The 15,797-nt window shown below is 41.0% G+C and overlaps 1 protein-coding gene across 1 annotated transcript in view; it reads right to left on the bottom strand.

Moving 5' to 3' along the window:
- Sh3kbp1 (SH3 domain containing kinase binding protein 1) overlaps positions 1-15,797 on the bottom strand; it is a 232,685-nt gene that overhangs the window by 180,268 nt on the left and 36,620 nt on the right. The window contains exon 2 of the mRNA XM_052170206.1: positions 902-1,059. Coding sequence (XP_052026166.1) covers positions 902-1,059 — 158 coding nt within the window. The remainder of the gene's footprint in view (positions 1-901; positions 1,060-15,797) is intronic.

Genomic DNA, 15,797 nt, shown 5'->3' on the forward strand with positions numbered 1-15,797 from the left:
CATGGCTTCACCAACAAACCCCGTAAAGCCTTCCCACCCAGCTGTTGAGGCTCCTTTGAGGGGGATGCATGATTCTCTGGGTCCAAGATTTCCCAAACAACCTGCACTTTACAGGCATGACACACCCTAGAATATGGTCTGGTATCACAGAGAACTCAGGTACATGCCTGGGGATTCTCCATGAGTGGAAGGTAATCATCTCTTCTCCAGCACGGGACCAGAAACTCATGGTACCACGTGTTTCAGACCTGGTTAATATTTCCCACAGGCAACCTCTTCTTAACCCCTAAACTCACTATTGTTTACAACAGTTGAAACACATCATTTATTAACAGGAATGAGAAACCTTTGTAATTAAGCCCTAAATGAGTTTGACAAAAGGCATAGATTTCAAAATCTTCCTAACAAAACAGATGTTATTCAATGCTTTGTAGACATAAACAAGAAAAAAAATACTGCTCCTGTGACAAAAGTAAGTCTATGAGTAGAAAGTAGTAAAAAAAAAAAAACATCATTTAGATTCTGCATTTGATCTGAAGGTGACCAATGCACATGACCAAGACTGAGTTTCAAATTCCATTTTGCATGGAATATAAAAAAGGAACAATTGTCTCAAACTCTTAAAGCAGATAAACCAATTTCACAGGCTTTATATTTTCTCAGCATTTCCTAAAAGGTGATAAACCATTGGGGTGGATTATTTGGGGTCTTAAAAAGAAGTCACAGATATCTCACAAACATGGGGCAAAATTATACGTGCTCCCTTTGACACCACCCAGGAGATCAAGCTGCCAGCAAAGCCCCTAAGAGCCCCGTGTACTTTATCCTCATGCCCCCCACAGCTTTTTGGTCAGCAAAGCCCACATAGGAAACAAGAAAAAGGGTTTGGCTTTGTACTCACTCTTACAAAGTTGTCAGGGAACAAACCTCTCCTGCCGTTGATCTGTCCCTCCCACCAGCCTCCATCCTCCTTCCTGATGTTGGTGATGACCTCACCCACGCTGATCGTCAGCTCATCATCATGCTGGGCCTGGTAATCAAACTCCACTATGGCCTCCACTGAAAGGAAGAGAAAACAAAAGAGCAACTTAGGGTCAGCTGTTGTAGAAGTCTGAGCTCCAGCATCCCCTGTAAGACCACAGACAAACAGATTTTTGGTTAACCTGAAGCCTATATAGCACAGAAACCACGAAGCACACTGGTCGTGGTCAGACACAGGCAATTCTGTGTCAGGGCTGGCAGGGGCTTCAGAAGGGAAACCACACTGGGACAGTGGCCTAACAACATAGAGGTTATGTGGCATCATTTCTTCAAGTGCTGAGACCAGAGACCACAAATAAGAGACACTGAATCTTTAGACCTCTCTTCACCTGGCCAGTGCTGACTAATCCTGCCATGTTAACATTCTTGGACTTTAGCTGTGCAAAATATGGATTATAATTCCCATGCTACACAGGTGATAGCTATCTTTCATGACTACATATGGTAGTAAAGACACATACAGAATAGAGGGCACCACTGGTTGAATTAATGTCTCAGATTGCCCACCTCAAAAGCACTGCTGCCTCAACAGGTAAGTTCACAGACAACTGGACCATATTACACTATCTTCTCAATGGTAAAGGAACTGTCCATTAACTTAGTATATGCAGAGGCAACAGATGCACAAGCTCTTTTGTTTACAAAGTACCAATGCAATTTGGCAAAAACTAACCAGAGATTGGTTGACTTATCCATAGAGCAGTTACAAGATCCCTTTAGATTCTGAGGTCTTCTTTGTACACCTCAATCTAAGACAACATCAAAATTTGTCTCTTTTCTATTTGCAACTTCATATAAATGAATAAAAAAGATAGTGAAAATTAGATAAAAGCCCAAGTGGAAAATAAGCAACTTAATGAGGTATGATCATATAAAGGTAAAGGTAAATGAGTTAAATATGTATTACAAACATAAATGTGAACACCCAAACTATATATGTTTCTTTGGGGCTTGCTTGCAACATTCTATTAACATGTAATAGTCATACACATTAATGGGGTACAGTGTGATATTACAACTCATGCACAGAGCCTGTACTTATCAAATGGGGTAATTAGCACTTCCGTTCCCTTGTCATTTCTTTTTGGAGACTTTGAGTTCCTATTTTGGGATCTAAGAAAGCATGAGAGAAAATGTTAATGACTTTGGTTTTGAAAAAAGATTTCTTAAATCGAAAACTAAAATGTACAAATTGTTCAAAACAAATTCAATACAGTGAGATCACTTTTTGGCAGGTGGGGGAGGCCAGCAGGTCAGTGGGTCTCCCTCAAATGGACTTTCTGTCAGAGGTTAAATTCCCACCCCACTTCTGGTTCAGAATAGCCTGTCCTCCAGACTGGCTATTCATGAAGGCAACTAAACCAGCCAGTAAGCTAATCCAGTAGCTCGGGATAGAACTGCCTTTTCCTAGATTGTTGTTTCATTATATAATCAGTTAATGTATTCTCCTGTCATAAATCTGTTCATGATGAAGTTGATTTGCAACCTATTGAAAGCACTTATCCATGGAAAAGTGGATTATAAGCACATATACAAGAGCCCCTTCTGCCTTCTCATGTGTTCCTATATGCATGCAGGAACAATCCAATTTCTCTGTATCGCCCTGGTCCCTAATAGTTAAAATGAGCCATTACTTTGTGGACAAAATACTTCCTATGCAATCCTAAAGATATGAGTTTGAGTCCTCAGAACTCACTTAAAGCCAAACAAAGTAGTATACAGGAGGCAGAAACAGGAGAATGTCCTAGAAGTTCATGGGCCAGCTAGCCTGGTCATATACAGCAGCAAACACCAAAAACTTGGCACTGTTTCAAAATAAAATGGGAAACTGAAGATAGTCACCCAAGGGTGTCCTGTGACCTCCATACATGCACTACAGCATTTACACACCTGCACTCACAAACACAAATATACGCACATGCACATCATACACACACACACACACACACACACACACACACACGAAATTTGTTTTAATGAGCTCTCATAACAATCTATTTAGAAACAACTAGGTCTGATGACACAAATCTATCACACCAGTTACTCAGGATGATGATGCAGGAGGATTGTGAAATCCAATGCCTGTTTGGGCTACAAAGCAAGGTCAAAGCCAGTCTGCTCAACTTATTGTGACCTGTGTCACAAATAAAAAAGTCAAAACCAGTTTTCAGCTAGGTATAGTTACACATTGCTATAATACCAACTACTCAAGGGTCTGAAACAAAAAACCCAACAGTTCATCCAACACTTGGAGATCCTCATATCAATTTATTTTTTTAAAGTTAATTTTAAATAGAGATTGATCTGTTGAAACAGAGATCATATTAACCTTTATTCACATGCCAGACTCTAAATTATCACATTTCCCAATTAAACAGTTTGATGCCCATCTTCCCAGGAAACCTGAAGCTCAGCAAGAAAGTTAAGTTCATTTTCTGAGATAATGTTTTCTGATATGAGACACACCCACCTCAGGGATCCGCTGAGATGATGCTTGGAGGAAAAAAAGTTAAAATGCCTCTTCATATTCATTCTAAAAAGAGAAAATGCCAACTTCCCTACTATGCCACTTAGAGAAAGACCCTGTATCTTTATCTGCTCTCTTTCTGACAGTCAAAAGAGCCTTCCGAGGAGAGAAGGTAGCCTATGACACAACTGAAGCAAGAAGTGCTGGGCAAGGAACACAAGCCAGCAAGCTCTGCTAGAGCAATCACCAGCTCCGGTAGCAAGGAGTGCGCCCACAGCTCTGTGGTGCCTACGCCTCTTTATGATTCTCACCCCCTTTTAACTAAAATCACCCTCACTGAATGGATAAGCAATTTGAAAGATATTCATGGTGTAGAAACTGTAGACTATTCAACCCAAGGCCATGGAAACAAGAAAATGTGCAGCTGCCACTTTAGCTCCTGGCAAGAGCCCTTTGACAGTCCTGTTTAGAGATGAACAGCAGCTTAAGGCAATCACATCCTACAGGAAAATGACCAAACAACTCTCAGTGAGCAGCAAGAAAATTGTAATATGGGTTTACATCCACCCTTGATGATAGAGTTATAAATGTCTGGTTATCCAGGGATTAACAACATTTCAAAAGTAAATACATGACCCTTGGAGTAAATAACTTTATCTTTCTCCAAACTGTCTATGACCATGCAAAACTAATTTGTTTCCCAAAAGCTCACTGTCCCTAATAAAAGTCTGGTCAATAAACCAATGATGATGGAGAGATGAAAAGGCTGTATCATCCATGGTACCACACCCATCTGTGTGTGCCTATACTCTGATGTCCTCACAAAGAAGAAATCACTTTAAAAAATGTATCCCTAATAAAATTTTAGATACAAAAATAGTATTCTTTGGGGGGGGGAGAGAAACCATGGAGTTAGAAAGGTGGCTCAGTAGTTAAGAGCACACACTGCTCTTCCATTGGAACCAGGTTCAATTCCTTTCACCCCCATAACAGCTCATAACCATCTCTAACTCTAGTTTCAGGGGATCAGACACAGTCTTCTGGTACTAGGCACACGTTTGGTACATATACCTATGTATTTGCAAATGCACACACACACACAAAAATAGTTTTAAGTGAAAAAAAAGAAGAAAGAAACGAGGTCTGAAAATTCAGCTCAGTGGTAGAACTCTTGCCTAGCACGGCCAGAACACATGCATGAGACCCTAAGTCCAATTCTCAGAACCACAAAAAACAAACCAACATACAAAACCATGAACTCAGGCTCCCCCAAACACATCACATTAGATCAGGCAAGAAAATTCCTGCTCTATTTTTTTTTCTGATGAGAAACATTAAAATGTTAAGGAAGGCAACCTGAAAGAACTCAAATTATAGGTGTGCCTGCAGGAGAGGAAGGCATCCCTAAAAAGAGACAAAGGCAGCTGTCTCCCAGTTCACTTAGATCCTGTAAACTTTCAGGAGTTCCAGACCTGACTAAAGTGTGGATCACACCCTTGCTCCTTCCTTCCTAAACAGCAGGTCACGTTTCCCTGCTCTCTAACCAAACTTTAGCAAGGTGCAGCTGGAAGAAAACAAGTAGTCTGCTTTAAATAGATGGTTACCAAAAAGTGAACAGCTGCTACCAGGTCTCTTTCCATGTGCTTAAGGGCCTGCCCACCTTAGGGGGATGCCCACTATGTATATTAAGGCTGGCCACTCAAGTCTGGGGACATGGAGAATATAAATGTACAATATTCAAGTCTTCTTTACAACAGACTGCTGGGCTGCCTGCTTCTTCATTTACTCTTCCACTAAACTCCCAGTTGAAAGACAATTATTCCCAGATCAAATGGAATTTAACAGTCTCTTTAGCCTTAGGAAATTACACGTCCCCTCCCTGCCTTCCAGCCTCAAATGGTCCCTGATGACCTCCAAACCACCTCCCTAGCTTCTCTAACCCCAAGGCCTCTCTGGCTGTGCCACTGAGTTCATTCGATGCTGAGGTGATGGTTTGTGGGCCCTCTTGGTGAGCTTCTAAATGCCTTCTGGGTGTGGATCACACTTAGTTTGTTCTACAGTGACTACTGTGAGCATCCTGGGCATACAGTAGGTGCCCAGTACAGACTTGATCATCCAATCACTCAGCAACTTACACTTTATATTGATAGATAGTTTCTGCCCGACAAAGGTACCTCTAAAATGTCAAGTGCCAATCTCATTTCTGCAAATTGAGTCATATTGTTCAGTGCACTAAGAGAGTTTGCTATTTAAAAGAACCTGTGGTTAATTCTTTTGTGACATGAATAATCACTTCCTGCTTTACCTTTCCTGTCGAGATGATTTTTTTTTTAACATATCAGGTTTCTCTTAAGGTAAGAAAGCTGTGCATGGCTTTGTTAAGAGCTCCTAAGTCATGCACTATGTCTCTCTTCCTCCTTTTCAAAGGTTTAGAATTCTTCCCAATTTAATAGCATAAGCTACAGTGGCTACTGAGTACATGAAGTATGGCTTTGTGTGAACCAACCTGTGCCATAAGAGTGTAACAAGAGGAAAAAAAAGAAAAAAAAAGAGTATAACATGGGGCTGGAGAGATAGCTCAGCAGTTAAGAGAACTGGCCGCTGCTCTAGGGAACCCCACTCTGACTCTCAGGATCCACAGGTTGGCTTACAACTGTCTTTAACTCCAATCCCAGGGAAAACCTATGCCCTCTTCTGGCCTCCACAGGCACTTCATGCACAGAGTACACACACACACTCTCAGGCAAAACATTACACATAAAAAAATACTTCTTCAAAGGTACAAGGAGCACTCACTGTTTGTTTGTTTGTTTGTTTGTGACAGTGCATATGAGGCAGTCAAAGGACAACTTCCAAGAGTTGGTTCTCTCCAGAATGTGGATCCAAGGGATCAGAGATTCTTAGGCTTGACAGCAAGCACCTTTACCCACTGAGTCATCTCACTGGTCCTACGACAGACACTGAGAAACTGCTTCTGTTGCAAAGTAATGATGCCTCACTTGGGCCCACAAGATAAGCTAAAAGAAGGATGAAAGTCTGGCCATTTGCCTTTATTTTGTCTCCTTTACTCTGGATCACCTGTTTACCTCTGCATGTAGGCTTGCTAATCACTCAGGAGTATCTAGAAATCCACAACACCTAACCTATGTCATTTCCCTTCAAGGCTCAAGGCTGACTGCATGAAGATAGGAGTAACTGAGATATCCACATACCAGAAGAGGTGTCTAAAGGTTTGAGTCATTGTTGTGAATCTGTTGTCACCTTGAATTGTGACAATAGCAAAAACTCCCTAGACAGACCACACACCCACCCTAAATGGGAACTACTGTGTGTGGTGGCAAGGCTGTATCATGGAACAGAAGTTATTACCTGTGGCAAGCCAGCCTTCCTGTCAAGTAGTGTGGTCTTTTTTGGGTCACCACTGGAACCAGAACTGAGACTGATCACTCAGACCATGTGACCAGGACTGCTTAATTATGTGCCCTCTTGTTACTACCACAATTCTTCTTTTAGTAAAACCTAAAGTAAGTTCATATCAGTACCCCAATAAGAAACTAGGAACCACTTAATCGTTTTATTGGCTTTCCTTCCCACCTCTGTTTACTCTTCCTCTGTTCAGCACCATTGCTCATCTCTTGAATTGGAACACTGAAACAGTGCCCCGTCCCAGGCTGTGGGTGCGGCTGGAGCTGGGGTTCTTGCTCTAAGACTCCAATAGCAAAGAGTACAAAGCAGCTGAACATTTTTTGTTACATTGACTGCACTATAACATGATACTTTGGACTTAGTGGAGTAAATAAATACTGAAATGAATGTGAGCTATTTTAGCTTTATTAATGTGGCTGCTAGAACAGTTTAAATTATATGTGTGGCTTACATTATATTCCTATTGAATAGCAATGGTCTAGAGCAATGCTTAGCAAAAAAAAAAAAAAAAAAAAAAAAAAAACCAGTAAAGACCTCATACTACACAAACACGGCCAATATATTCACCAGACCCCAAGTCTGTGCTTCCAAGGGCATAACCTCATCTACACGAAGCTACAGGTAACTTTAGCAAACGAAGGTAAAACATTACCTACAATTTTTTTAAATGGTACCCTTTGGGAAACTTTCTCTGCATGAGCCCAAAATTAAAGCACTAAGTGAGGTAATGTATCTCAGAGGTGTAATTAGGACAAAAGTAAACAAAATCCCGTATTTAAAGACTATAAATTACAAAATTTAAAAATGTCTCCCCATCAGGAAAAAAAAAAAAAAACACCATCCTCCAGTTGCCTGCTGTGCCAAAAGCCAGCCTTCACAAGTTTGCTGTAACTACTGTCTGAAAAAAAAAAAAAAAAAGCCCAAAGCTACAGTTAACAGAAAAGATAGAGCCCCAGGAGATAAGAGATCTGCTTAGAAATGCTAACACTTCAGCCTTCTTCCCTATCTCTGCCTTCAAAACTTGCTGAATGGCTTCCCCCAAAAGAAAAAATGGACGTTGTTTTCTTAACTGTTAGGTTGGCTAAGCCAGCTGTCAAGCAGCTTGGTGGTGAACTTAACACAGAAGCAATGATAAAGGCCCCCCACTGTGGGACTCAACCCCTCCTCCCTTGCCCCTGTACTTCCTCTATCTTTGTCCTACTTAGAGCTGCATTTCACTTTGGCTTACCCCAAGCAGCCTGCAAGCCTCATCTGGGAAAAGTCCTTAGTATCCCAGGATTTTGGCTCCCCGTCCTAGGATCCATGTGACTCAATACATAAGTGAATGAACCAGGAAGCATGGAGGAGGATGGGAATTTCCAATGAACTTCCTTTGTTCTATACATACACATGTTGTCACAAAGGTCTCAGTAGGTGTGACTTTAAAGCTTAAGCTTTAATCATTTCAGAAGTAGAAATGTCACGTACTTGTGGGTTTACACTTTTTTCATTGAGCTTATTCTGATGAATACATTTTTAATTTTAAAGTTTTCTTTCCAAGTTTGATGATAGTGTAGAAAAATCAAGAAGTAATTTTCACCAGAAAGGATCTCATGAAAAACGCATAATTTCTGATTAATGATGATAGAAATAACATCAGAGCTGGGCGGTGGTGGTGCACGCCTGTAATCCCAGCACTTGGGAGGCAGAGGCAGGCGGATTTCTGAGTTCGAGGCCAGCCTGGTCTACAGAGTGAGTTCCAGGACAGCCAGGGCTATACAGAGAAACCCTGTCTTGAAAAAAACCTAATCCAAAAAACCAATAAATAGATAGATAGATAGATAGATAGATAGATAGATAGATAGATAGATAGATAGATAATAAAAGAAATAACATCAGATATCATCTTGTCAAATACATTTCCTAATTTTACAGATGAAGAACTGAGCTCTAGAATATTCCATGACCAAGATTTGGCAATGCCTCTCTTCCAAATGACAGTTCTCAGGAGAGAAGGTTAAATCTAAAGCAAACATTAGTAGTAATTTAAAACAGCAAGACACAGACTTGGGCACCACTGGAAGGGTTTCTTCCTTGCCTTCCCCCATGTAGCAGAGTTTCTACAATACCCAGAAGTTCTAGCATTCAGGAACATATAAAAATCTATTTTCCATTGTAAAGAGACAGAAAATAGATGGACAGTTGCCTGGAGCCAGGGATGTGGACTAATTAAGTGGGTGTGAGGGGATTTTTGGGGTGATGGAAGCATTTTAATCTTAAACTGTGGTAAGAATTGCACAATGCTTATAAATTTATATTAAAAAAACCTCACAGTGTACACTTCCAAATGCGAAATGTTATAGCTAAATTTATCTTTTGAAGATAAAAGTGGAAACACTATGTGACCCACATTTAGGAACTTGTAACTGTAGGTATTTGTTCAAGTAGTTGACTATGCTGGTGCCCCCAGGGCGCCACCGCTCTCCCTATCCAGGGCTGAAAGCCATTTGGAGAAGCTTGTCCTCCCCCATGAGATACAATCTGATGAGAATGCAGCTGACATGGCCAATCCTCTGCCAGCCCATGCATGGGCACAGAAGCTAACTGACTGCCAGTAATGTGACAGCAGCTGGAGACGGCTGGAGCGCATGCTCTGCCAGAGCTCTCAGAAAGCAGCCTGGTTGCCACTTTTCCTATACTTCTTCCACCACATAAACCCCGCCAGAGCCTTTCCATGAATCATTTACTCTCTTTGGTTAAGAGACACTTGGTTTCTGTTACTTGCAACTAACAGACTCAGATACCAACTTCTTCCCTAGAGAAGGTCAAGTTCCCACTATTCAGTGCTTTCTCATCAGAGTCTGGGCTCTGGGCTTAGGGATCTGAATTTCCCCAGCTCAAGGGCACAGGGACTATGGGGCTCTTCACACACAACAAACTGATCTCCAGTTATTTTTTATGATCTTCATGAATGCACAAATAAAGGGCACAAAGCCAATAAAGGCATGATTGCCAAGGCCTGACTCTGGTAGGAAATTAACAGCAGCTTCTCTGAAGAAGACCAGCTCAAAACTCAGATCCTAGTGACAGAACCACTGGGTATGGACTCTCTCTGAGAAAGAGGGAACTGAGCACAAGCCAGGATGTCTTCTTATAACTCTGTCATGGGCTCAAGAACAGCTCAAAGGACTAATTGGGCATCAGCAGGGGATGGGAAGTTGTGAATCAACACAGAACAGAGAAAAAGGCCCACCACTTCCTGCCTGAAAATATTCCTGTCACTCACTGTGAGGAATGATAGCCTAAGGAATCCTGGCCTCCCAGGCCACCAGTATCTTTTATAGATAATATGAACTATAAGAAAATACCTGATATCCCTAAAAGTGAATTCACGTCTACATATTTACTATTTATGGCATGAGGCAAAACACCTTGCCTGAGTTCACATTTTTGTTTTTAATACTGGAAGAGGATCTGGCCCAAGGATAACAGATGAACACTGAAACCTTCTATATACAAACAAAGGCTGCTCTACCAACTGGCAGCCACTAGTCTCACAGGCTATTACCATGCTTTATGGTGAGCAATTCTCTGTGCGTCCACCTCCCTCATTGCCTACCCACTGGGAACCCTCACAATGTATATCTCAGTGTAATCTCTTCCTTGCCTGATATCTAGCCCATAGTAGGTACTCAGTCAATGCTGGTGATCAAGTATATCATCAGCTCAACTCCAGGAGTGCCCCGAGACGGCATTTATTTCAAACTCTATAATTCTATCTTCTCATTCAACAGAAAAAGACACAGTACCAAATGTGAGCTTTTATTTGACTTGAAGGCTAAAAGAGCCCATGATTAACATGACCAGGTATCTACAAAGTGTGACTGACCAATCCGGGAGTGTCAAGGGCTACAGTGATCAGCTTTAATTCTAGTCCCTGCTCTGCCTAGACGATCCAACAGCAGAGGAGTATCCAATCAAAGTTCAGATCACTCAAGGCAGGGTATAGACAGGAAAGAGCTCATAAAGCCTTGGGGCCTCTGGTATGTCACAGCCAGCACTCTAAAGCCACAAACTCCCCAGGGCCTGGCCCTACAACACATATACCCAGGAGCATAGGAACAATGCATTATTAAACACGTCAGGGCTGAAACTAACTCTTGTAAACAGAGCACGCTGCTCTTCTCAAAGATGCATTAGATAAACTGGGTAAGAGCAAGTTGACCAGAAAAAAAAAAAGACTTGTTTTAAGGGAAAAAGCACAGAAAGTGGGTACAGATGAATTTGAAGATTAAAAAGACAGTGTAGAATAAAGACCATTTGTTGTAGTAAGTATAGAGGATGGTTCTCTTAGAAGCCATTCAGGGGAAAGTAAATAGCCTCTTACCAAACTAATTTAGTAAGAACGTCAGTTTTGTCAAAACACTTCAGACATTTAAGGAAGATATAATCTTTTTTATTCAAGGATAAAAAAGAATGCCCGAGAACAGAGCTTTATCTGAGTAATGTTTAAAGTAATAAAACAGCTTAAAGATACATAGCTTTCCATGATTTTATAATGATACCCTGAATCCCACATTCCAAAGAGAGCCAGACAGCTTCCTGATTAGAATACAATCTCCCATTTTTCACAATGAAAAGTGCCCAAAGGTTTGGGACACTTTAAAACAGAAGAACAGACAGATGTCTACTAATATCAATTAATTACAGGTTATGAAAAATAAAATGAGAAAACATTGCTTCCTCTTCCACAACAGTATTTCATTTCGTGAATTAATTTTATTCAACAAACAGTTTAAGGATGGTTGAAATCTATTTGATTGTGGTTACTACCTCTAAAAGGCTTTGCTTAAATTATTTTATTAAAAATATATTCATAGAGTCTGGTAGTGGAAGAAACCATAAGGACTGAAACAATATAATTCTGGCTTTTCTGAAGAGTATAATGAGCAGATGGCCATGTATGCTCCAGGATAGCTAAGCTGAATCAGCTGCAAGAGGCCACATCCAGGTCAAAAGGAGAGAAGTTAGGAGCATTTCAACAGGACCATGTGCTCAGTAGGAGCAATCAGAGCTAGATCAAGGGCTGAGTCACAGAAGAGCCAGTGTTAACAAAAGAACCAGTGTCTTCTCAAAGACAAAGTAGACAGTAAGAAGGGAGGAAACCACACTGACCCTTCCTTGCCTTCCTCAAGCTCATTTAAAGTCCTCTTTCTTTCTTTCTTTTTTGTTTTTTGTTTTGTTTTGTTTTGTTTTTTGTTTTTTTGTTTTTTGGTTTTGTTTTTTGTTTTTTGTTTTTTTGGTTTTTGGGGGTTTTTTTGTTTTTTGTTTTTTTGGTTTTTCGAGACAGGGTTTCTCTGTGTAGCCCTGGTTGTACTAGAACTCACTCTGTAGACCAGGCTGACCTCAATCTCAGAAATCTGCCTGTCTCTGCCTCCCGAGTGCTGGGATTAAAGGCGTGCGCCACCACTGCCCGACTAAAGTCCTCTTTCAAAACATGTTTCATTACTACCTCCCCTGCCCCTAGCACAAACCCACTATAGGAATTCTACTACAGTTGTGGAATTTTGCTACTGGAAGTCCCTAGAAGGCAGAGGACACCTAAAACTGAAGCTTGTGGCAATAAAGTATCTGCTTTGCAAGCAAAAAGACCAGAGTTAGATTCCCAAAACCCACATTAAAAAGCCAACATGGCGCTGGAGAAGTAGACCCCTAGGAATTGTTGGCTAGCCTAGTCAAGTCAAAGGTCCGACGACAAATTCAAGGTCTGTGAGATGCTTGGGGGGAGAGAGAAGGGGGAATGGAGATGGAGATGGAGAGAGAGATGGAGAAAGAGAGAGAGAAGGTGCCTGAGGAATGATACTTTGCTGTGTGCACATGCACACATGTAGGCCACTGAGCAGAGAGAAAACACAAGGATGAATTGGATAAAAAGTTAAGACTCCAGGAAAATGGAATCTGAGCCAAAGCTAAAAGCAGATAACAGCAAAACAGTGGCTCTTCAAAGCAGCCTACAAATTCAAACTGTCATAAACATTAACTACTTTGAGTTCACTAACATCTAATCAAGGAAGGACACTTAGTATGTTTGCAACTCTGTACTGGGAAAGGTTATTAGGGAGGACACTCTGGACAGTTCATGGTAAGTTTCATTAATGATGCGCCATAGTTTATCCAAGTGAACTACTTCCAGTATGAGAGTCATTTGCTTAATGTTTTTACTATTTAAACAATCTGAGCTAACAGTTACTAAGCAAGATCTGCTTAGTGTGTGTCTTCTTAATCATTATTATTGTAAATGCTCCGTCAGTGTATGAAAAAATCACTTAGTAAATGTGCATCTCCTCAAAGTATTACAAAATATAAGTGGATTAAACCCCAGCACTTTCCTTTCCTGTAAAGGGTGTAGTTTGAAGGTAGACAAATAGGGGGTATAGGGAGTAGTTTAAAGGTAGACAATTAGCCATGCCTTGATGGTTAAGAGCACCAGATTTCAGTTCTCAGCACCCACATGGTAGCTCACAGCCATCCATAACCAAGGAATCTGAGGACCTCTTCTGACCTCTGCAAGGACATACATGATTTATATATACATATAGGCAAAACATATATGCACATAAGATAAATAGATATTTTTTAAAAGTTAGACAAATAGAGTAAGATCTAAATTAACTGTTCAAACCATTTCCAAAATTGAAACACACCCTAATAAAAATAAATAGACCAAAGGTCAACAGCAGCACACCAGAGATTTCTAGAAGGGTACCTTTTCCCAAGACAATTTACATTTAAATTTCTCACTAAAAGGAAGTCAGGCAGTAGGAATGACTGATTTTGAGGAAGGAGCAATAAAGTCATTGAACTCTGATCTTGCCACCACACAATGAAAACAAAGACGCCATTAAAGGGGTGCTGAGGAGAAGGCTCGGTGAGCACAGGGCTCACTATGTAAGCATAAGGACCTCAGTCCAGACCCCAGCACCCACCTAAAAAGCCAGGTGCCGTGGCACATATGTAATACCCACACTAGGGAGGAAAATTATATATATACATACATACATATATATGATATGGTATATATGATGTAATATATATATATCATGTATATGTATGTATATATATATATATATATATATATATATATATATCAACAATTAGTGAAAAAAGGCCATAAGTTTTAAAGAGAGCAAGGAAGGGTGGGTGAGAGGATCTGAAGGGAGAAAGGGGAAGGAGAAATGATGTATTTAGAGTATCTCAAAAAAATAAAGGGAACAAATAAGATTTAAAAAAAAGTGTGCATACCTCTAATCCCAGCACTTGAGAGGCAGAGGCAAGTGGTTCTCTGTGAGTTTTTCAGGATAGCCTGAGATACATAATAGAGGAATGTTGTCTCAAAAGACAAAAGTGGAGAGCAGAGACACCTGCTCTGAATGTCTGCCCCCACATACACGCACACATGCATACACACATACCTGGAAACATGTACACATACAAAGACTACTACAGTTTTATCACCTCTGCAAGATGCTGGTGAACCAATATGTTACTGTGAAAGTAGTAAATAATAAGGTAAGAATCAAAATATCTGTTCTGCTTTTGGTATATAAATTCAGGATAATGGCTAACAAGGAGGTATTTCTCGCTATAGCAATATAACAGGTGGACACAGGATGAGAAAATTATACAACAAATGGACACAGGATGAGAAAATTACACAACCTCAAATTTAGTCAAAAGGCAATGGTCACTGAAAAAAGATGGATAACCAGGCATCACCAGGCATGTGACAGAGACTTATGTTACTAAGTGTGGAATACGCTGAACCTAAACTGGATCAAATTCCCAGATTGACCAGGGATACAGGGGTGCAGTTCCAGACATATACTCAATACCACCCTAAGGGTGCAGGCCACAAAATACATGCTGAAGTAAGCACCACAGGCAAATGACTTGGTTTCTTTAACACCAGCCCCCCCAACGCACCCAAATCAGAAGGATGAAATGAGAGGGGGAACTAGACTCAACATCAACCAACTAACTACAAGGCATGGCCCCTCCAATGCCAATTCCAACCAAATGCCTTCTGAAGTATTTTAACTATAGGGGGGTCTGATAATGTAAATGTAGTTAGCTGCCAGTGAGTATAAAAGAGTATTACAGTGGTGGTTTTGAAAAGTCTTTATCTTTAGAAAATACATGGTGAAGCATTTCTATTGCTGGGTAGCCTTAACAAGCAAGTGGAAGAGTCACGCTCTCCCCTGGCTGCAGCAGATGAAGAGCAAAACCTGAGTGTTACAAAGCTCCAGCTGGTACAATCGCCATCTCACAAGCAATCCAGACAACCATGTCTAGACATGGCAACATACCTAAATGGAAAGGTGCTTTGTGGGGTTTGGAGTTTTGGTTGGTTGGTTGGTATTTGAGTAGCTGGTGATATGGGGGGGGGGGGAGTACTATTATTGGGTTGGGTTGGGGTCTCATTGTGTATCCCAGCTTGGCCTCAAATTCACTATGATGTCCAAAGTGATCTCAAACTCTCCATAGTCCCAGCTCAGTTTCCTGAGTACCAACTAGATCTAGCTGTGGAGAGCCTGGCTTGGTACTCACTATAGAGACCAGGCCAGTCTTGAGCTAGCAGCCGTAATTCTGATGCTTCAGTTTTCTGGGTACTAGGATTACAAATCTGTTCTATCGTTGTCAGCCTAGGTTCTTTTTTCGAGATATACTTTTAGCCACTTAAAAGAAAATAATGAACAGAGCTGGAGAGGTTAGTCAACAGTTAGAGCATTTGCTGCTCTTTCAGAGGCCCTGAGTTCAATTCCCAGCACCCATATCAGGCAGCTCACACCGACCTGTATCTCCAGCTCCAGGAGGTCCACTGCAC

Source organism: Apodemus sylvaticus, chromosome X (assembly GCF_947179515.1).
Source record: "Apodemus sylvaticus chromosome X, mApoSyl1.1, whole genome shotgun sequence".
NCBI classification, from domain to species: domain Eukaryota; kingdom Metazoa; phylum Chordata; class Mammalia; order Rodentia; family Muridae; genus Apodemus; species Apodemus sylvaticus.